The sequence below is a fragment of the Mesitornis unicolor genome, unplaced genomic scaffold (genome assembly GCF_000695765.1).
Source record: "Mesitornis unicolor isolate BGI_N332 unplaced genomic scaffold, ASM69576v1 scaffold3329, whole genome shotgun sequence".
NCBI classification, from domain to species: domain Eukaryota; kingdom Metazoa; phylum Chordata; class Aves; order Mesitornithiformes; family Mesitornithidae; genus Mesitornis; species Mesitornis unicolor.
This window is the reverse complement of record NW_010209234.1, coordinates 101,883-116,799: the sequence shown is the minus strand read 5'-3', so window position 1 is coordinate 116,799 and position 14,917 is coordinate 101,883. Positions and strand designations below refer to the sequence as shown.

Here is a 14,917-nt window from a genome sequence, read left to right as displayed (position 1 = left end):
GTGGCCTTGTGTCTTACTTGATCACTGTTTCTCTATGTTTAAAGTAAGGATAATAATATTTACTTGCTTTCCAAGGCTTTGGGCTGCTAAGAGGTAAAGGACCATAAGTTGGCAAATTTTACTCTGTAAATGTTGACTTAATTGTAGGGCTGATTCTCCTCCTTTGCTGAAGTTCTGCAGAGAAAAAAGGATGTAAAAAGGTTTTCTTCCACTTGCAAGAAGCAGCCAATATAATTCCATAGGGACTTGGAAAGTTGAAGCCTTTTCCACCTTTTCTAATGAGGCTTGTTTAGTCTTTAGTCAGGTTGTGTGTGTGGGGGGTGGTGTGTGTGTGCGCGCTGCTGTAATCATCAAAGGCGGTGTTTAGATGATCAACAGATGAGGATGTCATTGTCAGGCAGCAAGAATGCCTATAATAAAGATGGATTTTTCCACTATTGAAGCTTTTTCATAATTCTTCTGCCAAACGTTGTTGTGAGGATCATGGCAAGTGTACGGACTGTTATGGAGCTGATGATACATTTTGTGAGGAGAAGCATTTGTTGCTGAGGGGAAGAAGCTGGACACGTAGGATATGATGTTAAAAGTGATCTCCTAAATTATTAAACCCAGCACCTGAAATTCTTACTATCAACTTTGATTTTTCTGGATTCATCGTATCAATGAGGTATCTTATCCCTGATGCTTGTAGGTGGCAATTACATAGCTTCACATGTAGTAGGAAGTTCCCAGCAATTTCAGAGCTAAAGATACTAAAGTCTAGTTTAAGTCTTCAGGTTTTGGCCATTCTAACTCTTTGGCTTACTTGTCTCTTCACTTCTAGACACCAAATGCATTTTCTCTCCGTGTTTGCTTACTAGCATAAACAAGGCAAACTTTTGCGTTTCTTCTCTTGATTGCTCTGTTTTCTTTACCGTTCCAGTACTGTTTCGTATTTCCTTGGAGATGAATCACAAGGAATGATAGATATGGAGTTTTCCTTTTTTTATTACTGGTTTATAGCCATTTCAAACAGGTGATGTGGTTATTTTTTATGGATAAATAGATTTGGATCTTTCTTTCCCTCTGCCATTTTCAACCAGCAGGTCTCAAATTAGAGCATAATGTTTTACTATTGCTACTTAGAGCAATAGTTTTGTAATTCATACCCTTAGGTCTTATTCTATTACTGTTACCAGCTTCCCAAGATTATTTCTTCCTTTTTCACTTTTCCATTTTGCTGGTTTATTATTGACCTTGCAGTTCTTGTACTAATTTTGGTCTCCCTCAATTCGCCATTTCTCACCGAGCACTGCAGAAGTTATTTACTCAGGTCAGTGTTCACATCTGTTGTATTTCCTCCATCTAAAGAACCTGTATTTTTATCAGTAGAAAAGCTTAGACACGTAAGAGCTTTGGTATAGTTTTGTTGCACTGTAACCTATTTTTCATTTATCTCTGGCCTTTCTGACCTTAATTCAAGATGTAACAGGGATGGCAAAGTTATATCTGAGATATAAATTTTCTTGCAAATTTCAGATTATTCTTCTTTTTCCAGTTCAAGTTTAATTGAAGCTAGCTGAGGTTTTGTTACATAGACAGCTTTTCATTCAAGTAATTGCACTCTCTTAAGAGTAATAAAGTTTTTTCTTTCTCCAGCAGAGGAAGACAGTGTTTTTGATGAATCTGATATTCATGATACACCAACTGGACCTTGCAATAAAGAATCTCAAACTTTCTTTGCAAGACTGAAAAGAATTGGTGGCAGCAAAATGGTGAAATATCAACCAGTTGAGATGAATGCTCAGAGAAGTATGAAATGTTTTGTCGGTATAAACTCATGCAGAAATACAATTTTCTGTTCTTAGTTTCAAGCTACCACCTTTCTTTGTAAAGCTTGTTGCATTGCCTAATTTGAATACAAAGACTCGGACTTTTGAGAGCAGGTACACCTCATTTCCCTGAACGAATTCTCCTAAAGAAGTCTCAAAGTAGGCACTCCAAAGTAAAAACATCTAAAATCAGGAGTTGTTTTCTGAAACTTTAAGCTCTTTTGAATGTAAAAATGTTTAAGAGGATTTGTTGCAGTTTTCTTCCACCATTGGGCTGAAGCTTTTTACTCAAATCTATTTTTTCCCAGAAATTGATTTTTTGATGAGGTGGGACTCTAGGGTAAGCAAATTTGGTGTTGCTGCTACAAATGTTATGGTTTTCTATTGGTAAAAGAGATCATTTGGTGATTTTGTTAAAAAATAGGAAAGGTTTTGTTTTCAAATTTAGGTTTCTGAAATGAATACCCTAAAAAAATTGAAGAGATTTCACCACCACCCACCTGCCTTTTTTTCTTTCAGCTGTTGGCACAGGGGGAGGATGATTCTGCCTAGAGCAAACGTCTGCTTTAACTTCTTTCACTGCTTTTTTTTTCATGGCAATCCATATATGGAGCATTTTGAAATATGGGGATGATAATGATTGGGAATACTCTGGTTTATGTGAAAATGTCATTGGTAACAACAACAGTGCTAACCTTTTAAAATGTTCGCAGTGGATGTGTTCACATGGCAAAATACCATTTCAGTGGTGGTACCAGGAAGTGTAACTGTGCTCACCTTGCTCCTAACTTGGACGGGGAGGTAGACTACATGGTGTCATGGTTGCTACCCTACCCTCTGCTGGGGTCACTGGGGGAAAAAGCCTCTCAGAACCTGTCTGACCTCAGGCTTGTGCTACCACATCCTCACTGCTATTTCTACCCTTGCTTCTTGAATTAGAAGCATCCATTTTAAGCCCACTTTGCTACAGTAAATAACATGTATCATAGAATCATAGAATGGTTTGGGTTAGAAAGACCTTAAAGCTCACCCAGTCCAACCCCTGCCGTGGGCAGGGACACCAGATCAAATTTGCTCTAAGACCCATCCAACCTGGCCTTGGGCACTGCCAGGGAGGGGGCATCCACAGCTTCCCTGGCCAACCTGGGCCAGGCCCTCACCACCCTCACAGTAAAGAATTTCTTCCTAATATCCAGTCTAAATCTCCCCTCTTCCAGTTTAAAACCATTCCCCCTCATTCTATTGCTACCTGCCCTTGTAAAAAGTCCCTCCCCATCTTTCCTGCAGGACCCCTCGGGAACTGGAAGGCCGCAATGTGCAGATGATGTGCACAATGCTGTAGTCCAAAATTATGAAACCTCCTCAAGAGAAGTCTGTGTGGCTCATTTCATCTTTCATATCTCATGCCAACTGCAGCCATCCCAAGTGTCTGTAGAAATTACTTGCCTGTGCCATCTTCTTTTCGGTGCATAAGGTTAAACAGTCAATCCTCAGGGTACATCTGTCCAGGATAAGTACCATTTGGATAGAATTTAGATAAACCCTATTATCCAAATAGTATTTTGTTGTTGTTCATTGTAAAAATCCTACGTAAAGTGGCTCTGAGGTTAAAACAAAATGTAGACAATTTTGACTAATGCTGGGTTTGTATTTGAAATGCTAGTCATGTTGAATTGTGAGATAAAGATGAGAAGTCTTCAACTGAGGTAGTATTAGCTCTTTCTGTTTTAATCAGGTGAAATAGAGCTGGCTGAATATAGAGAGACGGGGGCCTTACAAGACAGTATTCTGCGCTGTGTGAGAGAAGAAAGCATTCAGAAAAAAAAACTGCGCTCTCTAAAACAAAAATCTCTTGATATAGGGAATGCAGACTCCCTGTTGTTTTCATTAGATGAACATCGCAGGAAGTCCTGCATAGACCGGTGTGACTTAGAAAAACCACCTGTCCCTGCTGCTTACGCCACACACAGACAGAGTGATTACGGACGGTCTCGGCAGAATTCTTCCACTAAAGCTGAAAACCTAGAAACGCAAGAAAATCTTCCTCGTACAGAGAGTTTCCAGGAAACAAGACGACCTGTTATACCAGAAGTTAGGCTAAACTGCATGGAAACCTATGAAGTGAGAGTAGAGTCTCCAGTTAAAACTGCTAGTCCCAAGGAAGATTTAGATCTGATAGATTTGTCTTCTGACTCAACATCGGGTCCTGAAAAACATTCAGTGCTCTCCACTTCAGACAGTGACTCCTTAGTCTTTGAACCACTTCCTCCCCTTAGAATAGTGGAGAGTGATGAGGAAGAAGAAACAACAAACCAGGTGAACGATGAGGTCTCTGGCAAAACGACGGTGTCATCTCCCTCAACTCCGATCAATGTCTCTGCTCTCAGCCTCAGCACAACTCCGCTCGTCCAGTTCAGCATTGAAGATTGCTCCAAAGACTTCAGTTGTAAGGATACAAGTAACAACACTTCAGCGGGAGTAGAGGAGATCCTTTCCACTTCTCCCAAAAAGGACTCTTCAGAGTTAGTTAAGCCAGAAGAACTTCAGGACACGTCCTGTGGGAACACACTAACACTGAAACAGAAAAGGGACCTGCTGCAGAAGTCGTTTGCCCTTCCAGAAATGTCCCTTGATGATAACTCTGAGCTCAGCATGGAGGAAAGTAGACCTAGTGGGGCAATTCCGAGCCCAAATGTAAAGACAGTCCTTATTAAAGTCCCTGAAGATTCTGAAAACCAAACAGAAAGTGATAAACTTGATACCAACGCAGAGTCTGACACTGAACAAAACACAGAGCAAAAACAAGAGGAGGAGACTGAGGAGTCAGAATTTAAGATTCAGATTGTTCCTCGCCAGAGGAAGCAGAGGAAGATTGCAGTGAGTGCCATTCAGAGAGAGTACCTGGACATTTCCTTCAACATCCTCGACAAGCTGGGAGAGCAGAAGGATGCAGGTGAGCTCAATTGTGGTACTTCTGTGGCTTTTATCCTGCTAATCTGGTCCATGCTACATTGACTCGCTTCTGTGTGTAGTGATTTTCGGCCTTTATTTCTTCCGCAGTGGAAAGCAGACTGGATCGTGAAGGGTAAAGCCGAGCAGGCTGTACACCTCAGAACTAAGAGCACTTGGAATTAACCACAGGTTGCATTTAGGATCAGATGCACGAAAATCTTTTTGTAGCCTTCTTGGTATTGGGTGTCCACAAAAATGGCTTGTGTTTGTTAAAGATTTCAAGTGCAAGCATGGCGAAAGCCATACGGTATTTCTGTGTATCCCAAGTTTTTTCAGGGCATTTCCATTCGGGGGTTTGTTACTAAGTTTTTCAGGTGTAAAGAAAGTGTGTTTTAGCTGTTTCCTCAGTTTCCAATTGGATGTGTCAGACAGTTTTAAAAACTGTGTGCTGCTTCCTCTTTGCTTCTGTGGCTGGTTTTTTCCCCCCAGGATTTTTCAGTTATTAGAACTTTACCGGTCTTTTTTTAACATATTAATTAAAAGAGGAAAGAATTCTTCAGGCCTCAGTTCTTTGTAGCCAGTGACGTGAGAGGGAATATTTATGCATTCGTAACTTCACTTCTTTCTTCATTGGTTCAGAGGGAACTATTACGATATTCCACTTTTACAAGGAGAAATCGTTCAGTGTGATCATAGTTGTGCTCTTCCCTTGATGTTTCAGGCCTGTTGTCCCATTTCTGGTTCCAGTAAGCTGAAGAGCTTTGTTAAAACAAAAGAAAGCCCAGTGCTTTTGAACTTTTCACGTAGCTCTTAGAGAAGAAAGGCCATGAAAGAATTGTGCAAATGCCTTTTTGACCATTAGTAAGGGCCAGTTTTCATGCAGTAACTAACTCTGTCATCCTTGAAACTGCTTGAAAGGGCTGTCCCAGCTCTGAAACACCCTTTGAGACATAGGATTATAGTGTATCTGATGGTCATTTGGCCGCATTTATCTAAGTATGTCATCCAAGGGGGCCATAAAACATTCACAGTGACTCATTAAGTGCTCAGTTACGTTACAGGTTGATACAGGCAATTCAGATAACTGAGTAATTTAGTGACTTGAGTAGCTTAATGTATCTGTTATGTTCTGTTTTGCTTTGGTTTAGCCTTATTGATCACTTATTTGAGAACATGTGTGTTGTAATTCATTTAAGTAGCCTTAACATCGTTGTGATAATGGGCTGATTATACTTTCAAAGTCTTACTCAAGCTTTGTCAGCCTGTTATACTTCCATATGTTTTAGAGGGGCTTCTGATATAACTGATCTCTGAATTAAATATCCAAAAGGGTTGTTTCTTCAAGTGCAGGGTGCTGGGCTACAGAGTTTCCTGCCTGAGACTTTTTACAGCGCAGATATAGAATCATTTTTATAGGATATGGTGAATCTTGAAGATGTCTTTGCTTTATTGTTCCCATATTGACAGTGTCAGTTATCATAAAATAAAAACATTAATTTTAATGGGTTATTTTTCTTTGTAGTGATAGAATCTTAAGCTCTCTGAATTCTTAGGTTCAACTGCTAGATCAGCAGCCTTTTGAATGGAAACTGCTAACATGTTGGATATAAGGCCTTTAAACGATGCTAAGCTGTCACTTAGACTAGCTTTACATCAGTGGTACCTCTCTTATTTCCACATTGGTGGTTCTGATAACCACTCTGTGAGTGGCATCAAAATCAAACTCTGTGTGTGTTTATTAGTTATGAGCTCTAAAGAGCACAGGTAGAAATCTCCTTTAAAAGGTCATTTCAAGCAGTAAATCTGCGTGCCTCTATAAAAATTCTTATGACACACACACTGAATTCTTTTAAAACTGCTGGGAATGCCACATGGTGAATGGATGACTGAAAAAGGCATTTTTATTGATTCTAAATACTGAGAGTTTAAGCACAATTTTCACATGCAGATCCTGCAGCCAAAGGACTTTCAACACTGGAAATGCCAAGAGAGTCGTCTTCTGCACCGACCCTTGAAGCGGGTGTCCCGGAGACAAGCAGTCACTCTTCCATAACGAGTAAGTTCACCTCTGGTTTGAGGATTAAATCGAAGCTGCTCTATTTGTGTGTCAGATGCATATCACATATGGTGACTGCCTTCTCCTGAGTTTCATTGATTTTGAAAGTACAGCTGTGGTGGATATCATTAGACCTGTTAAATCCGTGATGGTCAGCAGGATTTTAGCACTTAGTAGCTGCAAGATTTTCTGTTGCAACATAGGAAATTGAACAGATGTGGTTTTCCTGAATTAGGGTAGGTAGCAGCTAAAAGCAGTATTCACTAAAGCTGGATGTTTATTTTCCAGTGAGAGAAAGCATTGTCAACTGTCAGTGCACAGAACCAGAGGATGAGAGCTCCACAGGGCTGTTACTGTGGTCTTCAGTACATTTCTTGCTGTATCTTTGGAAAAAAAAACCTCTTGTATTTTTTAGTCAAATGCCTTGAAGTGCCACTTGCTGAAATGCAGTAGCTATTTATTTGAGGCTCACATACCCATTTCAGTGGAAAATGAACTGGGTTGGTTTGAGTAGGCAGGGACACACGGCTTTACAGATCAGATACAGAGAGCATTGGAAGTGGAGGCATCTAGAACACTATCAAAATCCAGGGTGGTGTGCATCTAGGTGACGTTAAGTAACACATCTGAAGGTTGATGGGGCAGGACTCTGACTAGTAGAAAAGAGAGGGGAAATGATGACCTGCCTTGGTACCAGTGAGCTGCTAGATCAGCCCAGCCATCTTGCTGAACTGCAATTTCAGATTGCTGTAGAAAAGTTAAATTTTAATTTCTGAAATTCAGAAATCTGCTGATTTGACTGGAAGAGGTGTCTGGCCTATTAAAGGAAGATGTTATTTTAGACAGGCTGGATGAGTACTCCAAATTAGAAGTTCCTCCTCCAGTTTTACCACAGGCATCTCAAGTCATATGCATCTAAAGAGGTGCCAGTTAAGACCTGTCTCTCTCTGGTTTCACTGAGTGCTAGCTGTTCCTGTAAATTCCAATATATGAAGTGGGGAATAGTATCTATATGATATTGAGCTGACGTTCCTTTGTAAATATTCATTTCCCTTTTTGGTGTGCCTCAGTTTCCAACTGCAAAAGAGAGACATGAACCAGATCACCAGCTAACATATGAAAGGCTCACCAGCTACTGTATGAAGTTTACTGATATTCTTGTGATTGTTAGGATTCCGGTGTTTCCCTATGCCACTCATCAGTCACAGACATGAAAAGTCACGTGCTGTAAGGAGCGATCAGCCTGGCTCCAGCACTGCTCAAAGGCTGGCACCTCTCTGGGTTTTTTCTTTTTTTTTAATTTTTTTTTTATTTTTTTTGGTAACTTGTCAATATTTGAAATCATGGCTGTCCTTGAGAAATCAGGTAAATAACCCTGGAAATCCAAAACTGCTCGACAATAGCTTGATTATGTGAAATATGCATGAAATTTTGTTAATCACAATTGCAGAAGCTGTTAAGAAAATTCAAAGAGATAATTTTCTATATTTTGTCAGTCATCTGCACTCCAAGCAGTCTTGTCAGTTCTAATGTTAATTGCTGTTCTTTCATCAGGAAATTCTATGCTTGATAAAGTGATAAAGCATCTATTTAAAATCCTTGCCCTGGAAACGATGGAAATTCTATTTTTCTCCTAATTTGCCATGAAAGGCAGCTGCAATATAACTTTTAAAAGTGAAACATGGAGTGGTCTCTTGTTCTGGTTCAGTTCCAGAAATTCAGTTATACAAGGACTAATTCTGGAAATGTTTGTACTTGGATCAAAAATAGAGTTTAAATGCACTTTGCTACATTGAAAGGTTATAATGAGGGAAAACTTAAAATACTTTGCCTAATAAAATAATTTCAGTGTGCAGATTCCCACTGAACTTATCCTTGTATTTATCAGTACTCAGAGTGTGTATTTGTTTTGCTGTGGAGTACTCTGCTTTCTCTGAAGCTGAAACTCTCAGGTAGAAACTGAGTAGAGCAAATTTAGGAGAAGCCACTCAACCTGTCAGAGCTTTCTGAAAGGTGTAGTTTCTCCCTTGTCTGTACTAATTCATCCCAGTTAATGATGTGAAATAGTGGTTTATTTTCAGAGCTTAGCTGAGTGGTGTCTGGAATTTTAGAACAGAGCTACCTGATATTATATTATTGTTGATATTCTTTTAACGATGTTGAACGTAGTCGCAGATGAAAATAATCATTAGGAGAAGATTTTGCTTTGTTGCCTTTGCTTTAAGACCCTGTCAAGGAAAGCACTTAAACATACGCTGAAGGCAATATTTTAAAAGCTTTCCTTCACGAAGATGAGTGTCAGCAGTCTCATGTACCTTGTTCAAGCAGGGCCTCAAAACTCTGTCTTCATACTGTGAACAATGATTTTGGTTTCAGTGCTCAGACACAACTATCAAAGTGAGTGTATTATGCTCCTTCCATTTGAATTTTGTTATAAAGGAAGAAAAGAATTAAGGAAATCAGGAGTTGTGTATGATCTGTTCCTTCCTTCATTTAAGCACTGAGAAAATACATGACCAAACAAGTCTTATATTTTAAATCCACAGTTGTGTTTTTGTGGTGGTTTGGGGGTTTATGTTTGGTTTTTCTCTTCTGTGGGAGCATTACTGAGTGAGACACATCTCATAAAGCAGACAGTAATATCCATTGAAAGAGTATTGTAAATAGTCAGATGAGGGAAAATTGAATGCGTGTTGCTTGATAGCTTCATGTAAGAAGAATGTCAGTGAAGTTACAAAAGGGACTCGTTTTTAAAGGTGTGCTGGCTTCACACTTCAGAATAAGTTGCAGATGGGATGCCCCAGTGGTGGACATTTCGGAGGCCTGTTCTGGTTGTGTCACCCAATGAGGCTGCTGGTGGTAGACAGTCAGTGAATGTGTTTTCCTCTGGTGGGCATGGACAGAGCCGTCCTCCATACTTTTGTGGAAGGAGACTGAGTTTCCTTCCTTGGTTCATTGTATGTGAGTGAGATTCAAGTATACATTTTTCACCTGTCAGCATGGGAATTTTGGGGTTTTATCTTACCCAGGTACTAACTGTGAAGAGCTTTCATGATATTTGGAGACAAGAAGGCACTGACACTTGACGCAGTCTATGAGATCCCGAATCCAAGTCACTTAGGACTGGTGTCACTGGGGCCAGAATTGTACCCTGTGTAGTAGTGTGAAAAGTGCATATTGACTTGAGCCACATCCTTAGAGTTGCTGTCCTTGCAGTATTTCTCATGCTGGATTGTAAGATCAGGAAATAAGAGTAGTTTTACATGTTGTCTGAGCCCCTGAAATCCTTTTGCATTTCTGACTTGCAGCTCAGTTCAGACAAATGAAAAGAGGCTCTTTGGGAGCTCTGACAATGAACCAGCTCATGAAGAGGCAGCTGGAACACCAGTCTAGTGCTCCCCACAATATCAGCACTTGGGATACTGGTGAGCTGCATTTATTGTTCTTTATTTCTATTTCCTAAACCAATTACTTTCTGCATCAGTCCATTAAAAAAGTGAGTATTTCTATTCTACCATTGCAGATAAGTAATCAATCTCAAGTCTAAAGTGAAACTTTACAGTGGGTACCAGATTCTCCCCTGGTACGAATTGGAATAGTTACTCTATTTTTTGGTTAAGTTACCCTTATTTGGGAGGTAGTCGCTCTGGTAGAGTGGTGTCCCTCCAATTTTGCATATTACTTGGATTATTTCCTGGCCTCATTGAATGAAATGGAAGTATCACTGTTGATTTCATTAGGTATAGGATTTCATCCCTGGTGCATGGTATCATTTATTTGCATGTATGCTTACAACAATGTTGGTACACCGAGGAGTGCCTCATACCAGCCAGTTTTGCTTCTCTTTAGAGAAATTTCTGCCAGCTCATGCAAAACACCTGAAGTTTCTGTTCACTCACTGACCTGATTTTTCTCCCTTTAAGATGAATGCAAAACAATGAAAACTGAATTAAGCACATAATTTCCTCATTACTCAAGTGTTTTATTTGCCTTTTTCCCCCTTCTGTAAAATATTTTCTGTTATGACCTTATTCATAGCAGATGTCACTAAACAAGTAATTAATTCTGGTTTATTGATATTTTATTGCCCATCTTGACGTTAGTGACATTATGGAATCATGCTTCTTAGGAATATATCAGCAGATCCAGATGCATCCAGAGAAAGGGATGCTTAAAACGTCATATGGAACTTTGCATGCTAAATTAATGTTTCACCAGCAGTTCTGAACAGCTGAGGTAAAATTTTTGCTTAATTCAGTCTTCAGCATCAAGTTCCATCAAACTAAATCGTGTGGCTGAAAAATGGCTAAAGGTATGGTATGTAGTCCAGGATTATCCTTTCTACTGCAGTCTGCTGGGTAGCTCAGCATGAGGTCCTTAAATCATAAAGGTCAGAATTTGTCAATGAAAGCAATGCTTTTTATGTCCTATCAGCAGGTAAGTTTATTTATTTATTGCAGAGGCTTAGCTGGTATCACCCTGTTTCTCAGGCAGGGGTTTAGAGATGAAAAAGTCACTGCTTTCATTCTGCAAGAAGTAGTTGGCCTGTATTCAAGGGGAGCACACCACTTAGGAACACCGTCTTCTTTATCTTGTTCCAAGTGTCCTGGCTTTCTTCACAACACCGATGACTTTTCCCTCCAACATCATTCCAGCTAAAGTCCTCCAAGCATGGAGATACAAAGTAAATTGTTCTTTTCCAGAAAGCTTTGCGTCTCTCAGTCTCTTTTTCAACCATTAGCTTCAAAGTAAAATTATTATTTGGACAGAAAACAGTTTGGAGTCTATTTTAGGACAAATGCTGAGTGTAACTATTTGTCATTTCAATGTCACACCAGAATTTTAAGACTTATTTTACTCAGGTATAACAACTAGGAAATAGTTTTATCCCACATAAGTTTATGATACGTGCTTGGTTCATGCATGCTTTTATTTTTTTTTCACATTGGTAGGTAGCATGTGTCTCTTCCATTTGTTATTTCAAACCACTCTTTTCTCAAGCTTGCTATCTGTAAAATGAAATAATTTTGTATCTAGCTTCTGTCAGCACAAACTATACCTGACTTCCAGTCTATTGGTATTTCTAAACACTGTCTTGTCTTTTTTTGTGACTCATATATTCCATATCTTGTTGAATCTTTACGGCCAGCACTTCCTTTCCTGTTTAATGACACTTAATTTTCTAAAATGCTGCCTTTGATATTAGGCTGTGTCCTTTTCCCTTTCTGTACTTCTTTAATCTTTCTCTCCTCTCCACCCTTGCTTTGTGCTTAAAAAAATTAACTCTTTTCTTTGTATTTCAATAGCTGTTGTATTTGTCTTTCTCTTTTTTAAACTGTTTAAGACTGGATTTGTAGTTCTAGAGACTGAAGTTCTGTATTTATTCACAGAGCAGATACAGCATGGAAAGCGGCTGTGCAATGTCCCCGTTTGCCTAAACCCCGACTTGGAGGGACCACCACTGAGAATCAGAGGTTAGTTCAGTGTCCCTTTCACCTCATCTCTCTGCCAAGACTGCCAGGAAGGTTTTTTGGGTAGTATCACATGGTGCTGAATGTAATGATCCATTCAGCTGTATTCTGTCCTGCAGAATGTTTGTTACTGAAAAGTTATTAGACAAGACATTTCATTCCAGACAGGCAAGAAGTACTGACATTCTGCTAGTACTCGGTTTGGCTGTCAACCTGGAAAGAAAAGATTCTGTATGCAGAATGTGGTTGAATCTCATTTCTTCATATATAGATATATATTCTTTTTTCATATATATCCTTTTGTAGGCACACTTTATTCCTTATTTCTATGCACAGTAAAATCATTATGACTCTTCTTTAGAAGTCTGCTCTTCAAGCAACTTGGATTTTTGTTTAGTGATTTTCTTTCCTTTTTAATTTCCACCCCCCACAATTGCCTTAAGGTGCCACGAAATCTAGCTTGCTGTCAGCACCCAGCATAGTCAGTATGTTTGTACCTGCACCAGAAGAATTTGCTGATGACCAGCCCACTCTGATGACTGACAAGTAAGTGCTTTTTCTTTTCCTTTCCAAGAACAAGTTGAACTTCAAATAATCAAGCAAAGTATAGATTTGCTTTATGGAAATATAAAGTCTATTCTATCATTTATCTGCATGCTAGGTTTTTTACTCCAAGGTACACGTTTTCCAAACTCTGCCAGCAGGATGTGTTTTTAATTCAGTAGGACCTGTGTGAGTTTGCAGGGGCGAAATGATGACTGAGGCTATTGTGTGTGTGGAGAGGGCAGGAGAGGCACTTTCCATCCTATTTTAAATCAAAGGTTCCTTGTCATCCATCAGAAACCCATTTCACCTTAGGGGGAAAAGAAAGCTCTTTTGTAAAATTCCTTTGTGTTTCTGTTGAGATAGGTAACTGTTGATGCGTAATCATGTGTAATCAAGGTAGCATTTTTAATGCTGTTACTCACAGATCCCAGCAGCTTTTGCAAACCTTAACTGGTTGGTTAAAATGCCTCTAAAGGAAGTTTTAAACATAAGTGTACTAATTTAATGGAGAAGTAAAGCAGTCAGTGGGGAGTCATGCACTGATTTGGTCAAAACTGGAAGTTCTTGCTTGTGCTTCTGCACTCAGTCCAGTAGCCAGACATGCCAGGATGGTCACTGGAGAAAGATGGGGCCATAGTGCAGGCTGTGGCTGGGAGAGTACCTTATTGTGTGACAAAGTGCAGCATCCCAAAAGTTAGGCCTATCTTTGGCACTTCCTTTGGCCATTTCGCCAAAGCTCTGTCACCACCTGTTAACATACGGACCAGCTGAGCTTGACTTTCACGACTTTATTGACATATTTTCTTTCTGTGCAGTAGCAAAGGCAAGTAAATTGCCTGTACAATTCCATTAAGTTAAAATATCACAGTCTGTTGGAGTCTGATTGAGCGAGCCTTCCTTCTGGGCTGAGATAAGCCAGTTTCCCACATTGGTTTGCCTTTTTCATAGGTTGTGAAAGCCTGTCTCATCTCTTCTAAATCTGACACCCCCTTTATAATTAGACATTATGGAGCCCTTTCAGAGCTTCATCAGTTGTCTTTGAGCATTTCAGAAGGATAAGTGACTCAGCAGCAAATCTGCCCTGGGAAAGGAGACTTCTCTGAAATCTAAATTTCTGTGCCCCTGAGAGGTCCTTTCATTTCTTTCTTAACAGCTAGAACTGCTGTGGGAACCAATTGGTTCGTCATTTCCTAATTGTATAATTTGTTATTCATAATTTATGACTGACAGGAAGGACAATGTGAAATTGTTCCATCTCTTTAAGATCATCTATGAGTGTCGTTGTTTGTGTCTACGCTGCTAAATAGAAGAGTGTCAGGGACTTGAGCCTTTGCCTGGGTCCAAGTCACATTTACTGGCTGGTGTTCACACTGCTGAGGGCTGCTCTTCACTGCAGCAGATTTCTCTTGGATAGTGCACACTGAAGAGTCCAATACAGAGTGAGGGAACTGGCTAACAATTACCAGTGGAGGACCCAAAACAAGGACTGCCCTGTGGCCCTCTTTAATTTGTCAGTGAAGAAGCAGACAGTGCAGCTGGTGAGACGCTTGTTTGAAAGCCGTGGACTGTTATTAATTATAGAAAGATCACAATTGCATTATCTTTCTAAATAAATTTTGAATAAAATGCACTAAATAATAGTACTTTAAAAAGACATCATTGTATGCATATGTGTATATAGTGGTACTGTGTTTTAAATTTGTTAATGCCAGTTTTAAAACTGTTCTTTGTAGGTGCCACGACTGTGGGGCTATTCTTGAAGAATATGATGAAGAAACACTAGGCCTGGCCATAGTTGTGCTCTCAACCTTCATTCACCTCAGTCCAGACTTGGCCGCTCCTCTGCTGCTGGACATCATGCAGTCTGTAGGAAGGTAAATTTAGGATTTTCCTCTCTCCCATGTGACTAAAAGGATTTTTGGCCTGCAATTGGGTTTACATAAACTTCACTATATGGAGTTATAGATTTTAGAACTCTTACATGAGTTACATCTGGCTCTGACTGCTTCTTTGTTACTCATCATTTTATCAATTTCTTATGTAACTTCTTCCACTGTCACTTCAGTTTTCGGAGATCCTTT

At 39.7% G+C, this 14,917-nt stretch overlaps 1 protein-coding gene across 1 annotated transcript in view; it reads left to right on the top strand.

Moving 5' to 3' along the window:
- The window catches only part of UNC79 (unc-79 homolog (C. elegans)), an 87,261-nt gene that overhangs the window by 38,219 nt on the left and 34,125 nt on the right, over nucleotides 1–14,917 (top strand). The window contains exons 27-32 of the mRNA XM_010192816.1: nucleotides 3,547–4,764; nucleotides 6,712–6,819; nucleotides 10,128–10,244; nucleotides 12,210–12,293; nucleotides 12,734–12,836; nucleotides 14,570–14,710. Of these exons, the coding sequence (XP_010191118.1) occupies nucleotides 3,547–4,764; nucleotides 6,712–6,819; nucleotides 10,128–10,244; nucleotides 12,210–12,293; nucleotides 12,734–12,836; nucleotides 14,570–14,710 (1,771 nt within the window). The remainder of the gene's footprint in view (nucleotides 1–3,546; nucleotides 4,765–6,711; nucleotides 6,820–10,127; nucleotides 10,245–12,209; nucleotides 12,294–12,733; nucleotides 12,837–14,569; nucleotides 14,711–14,917) is intronic.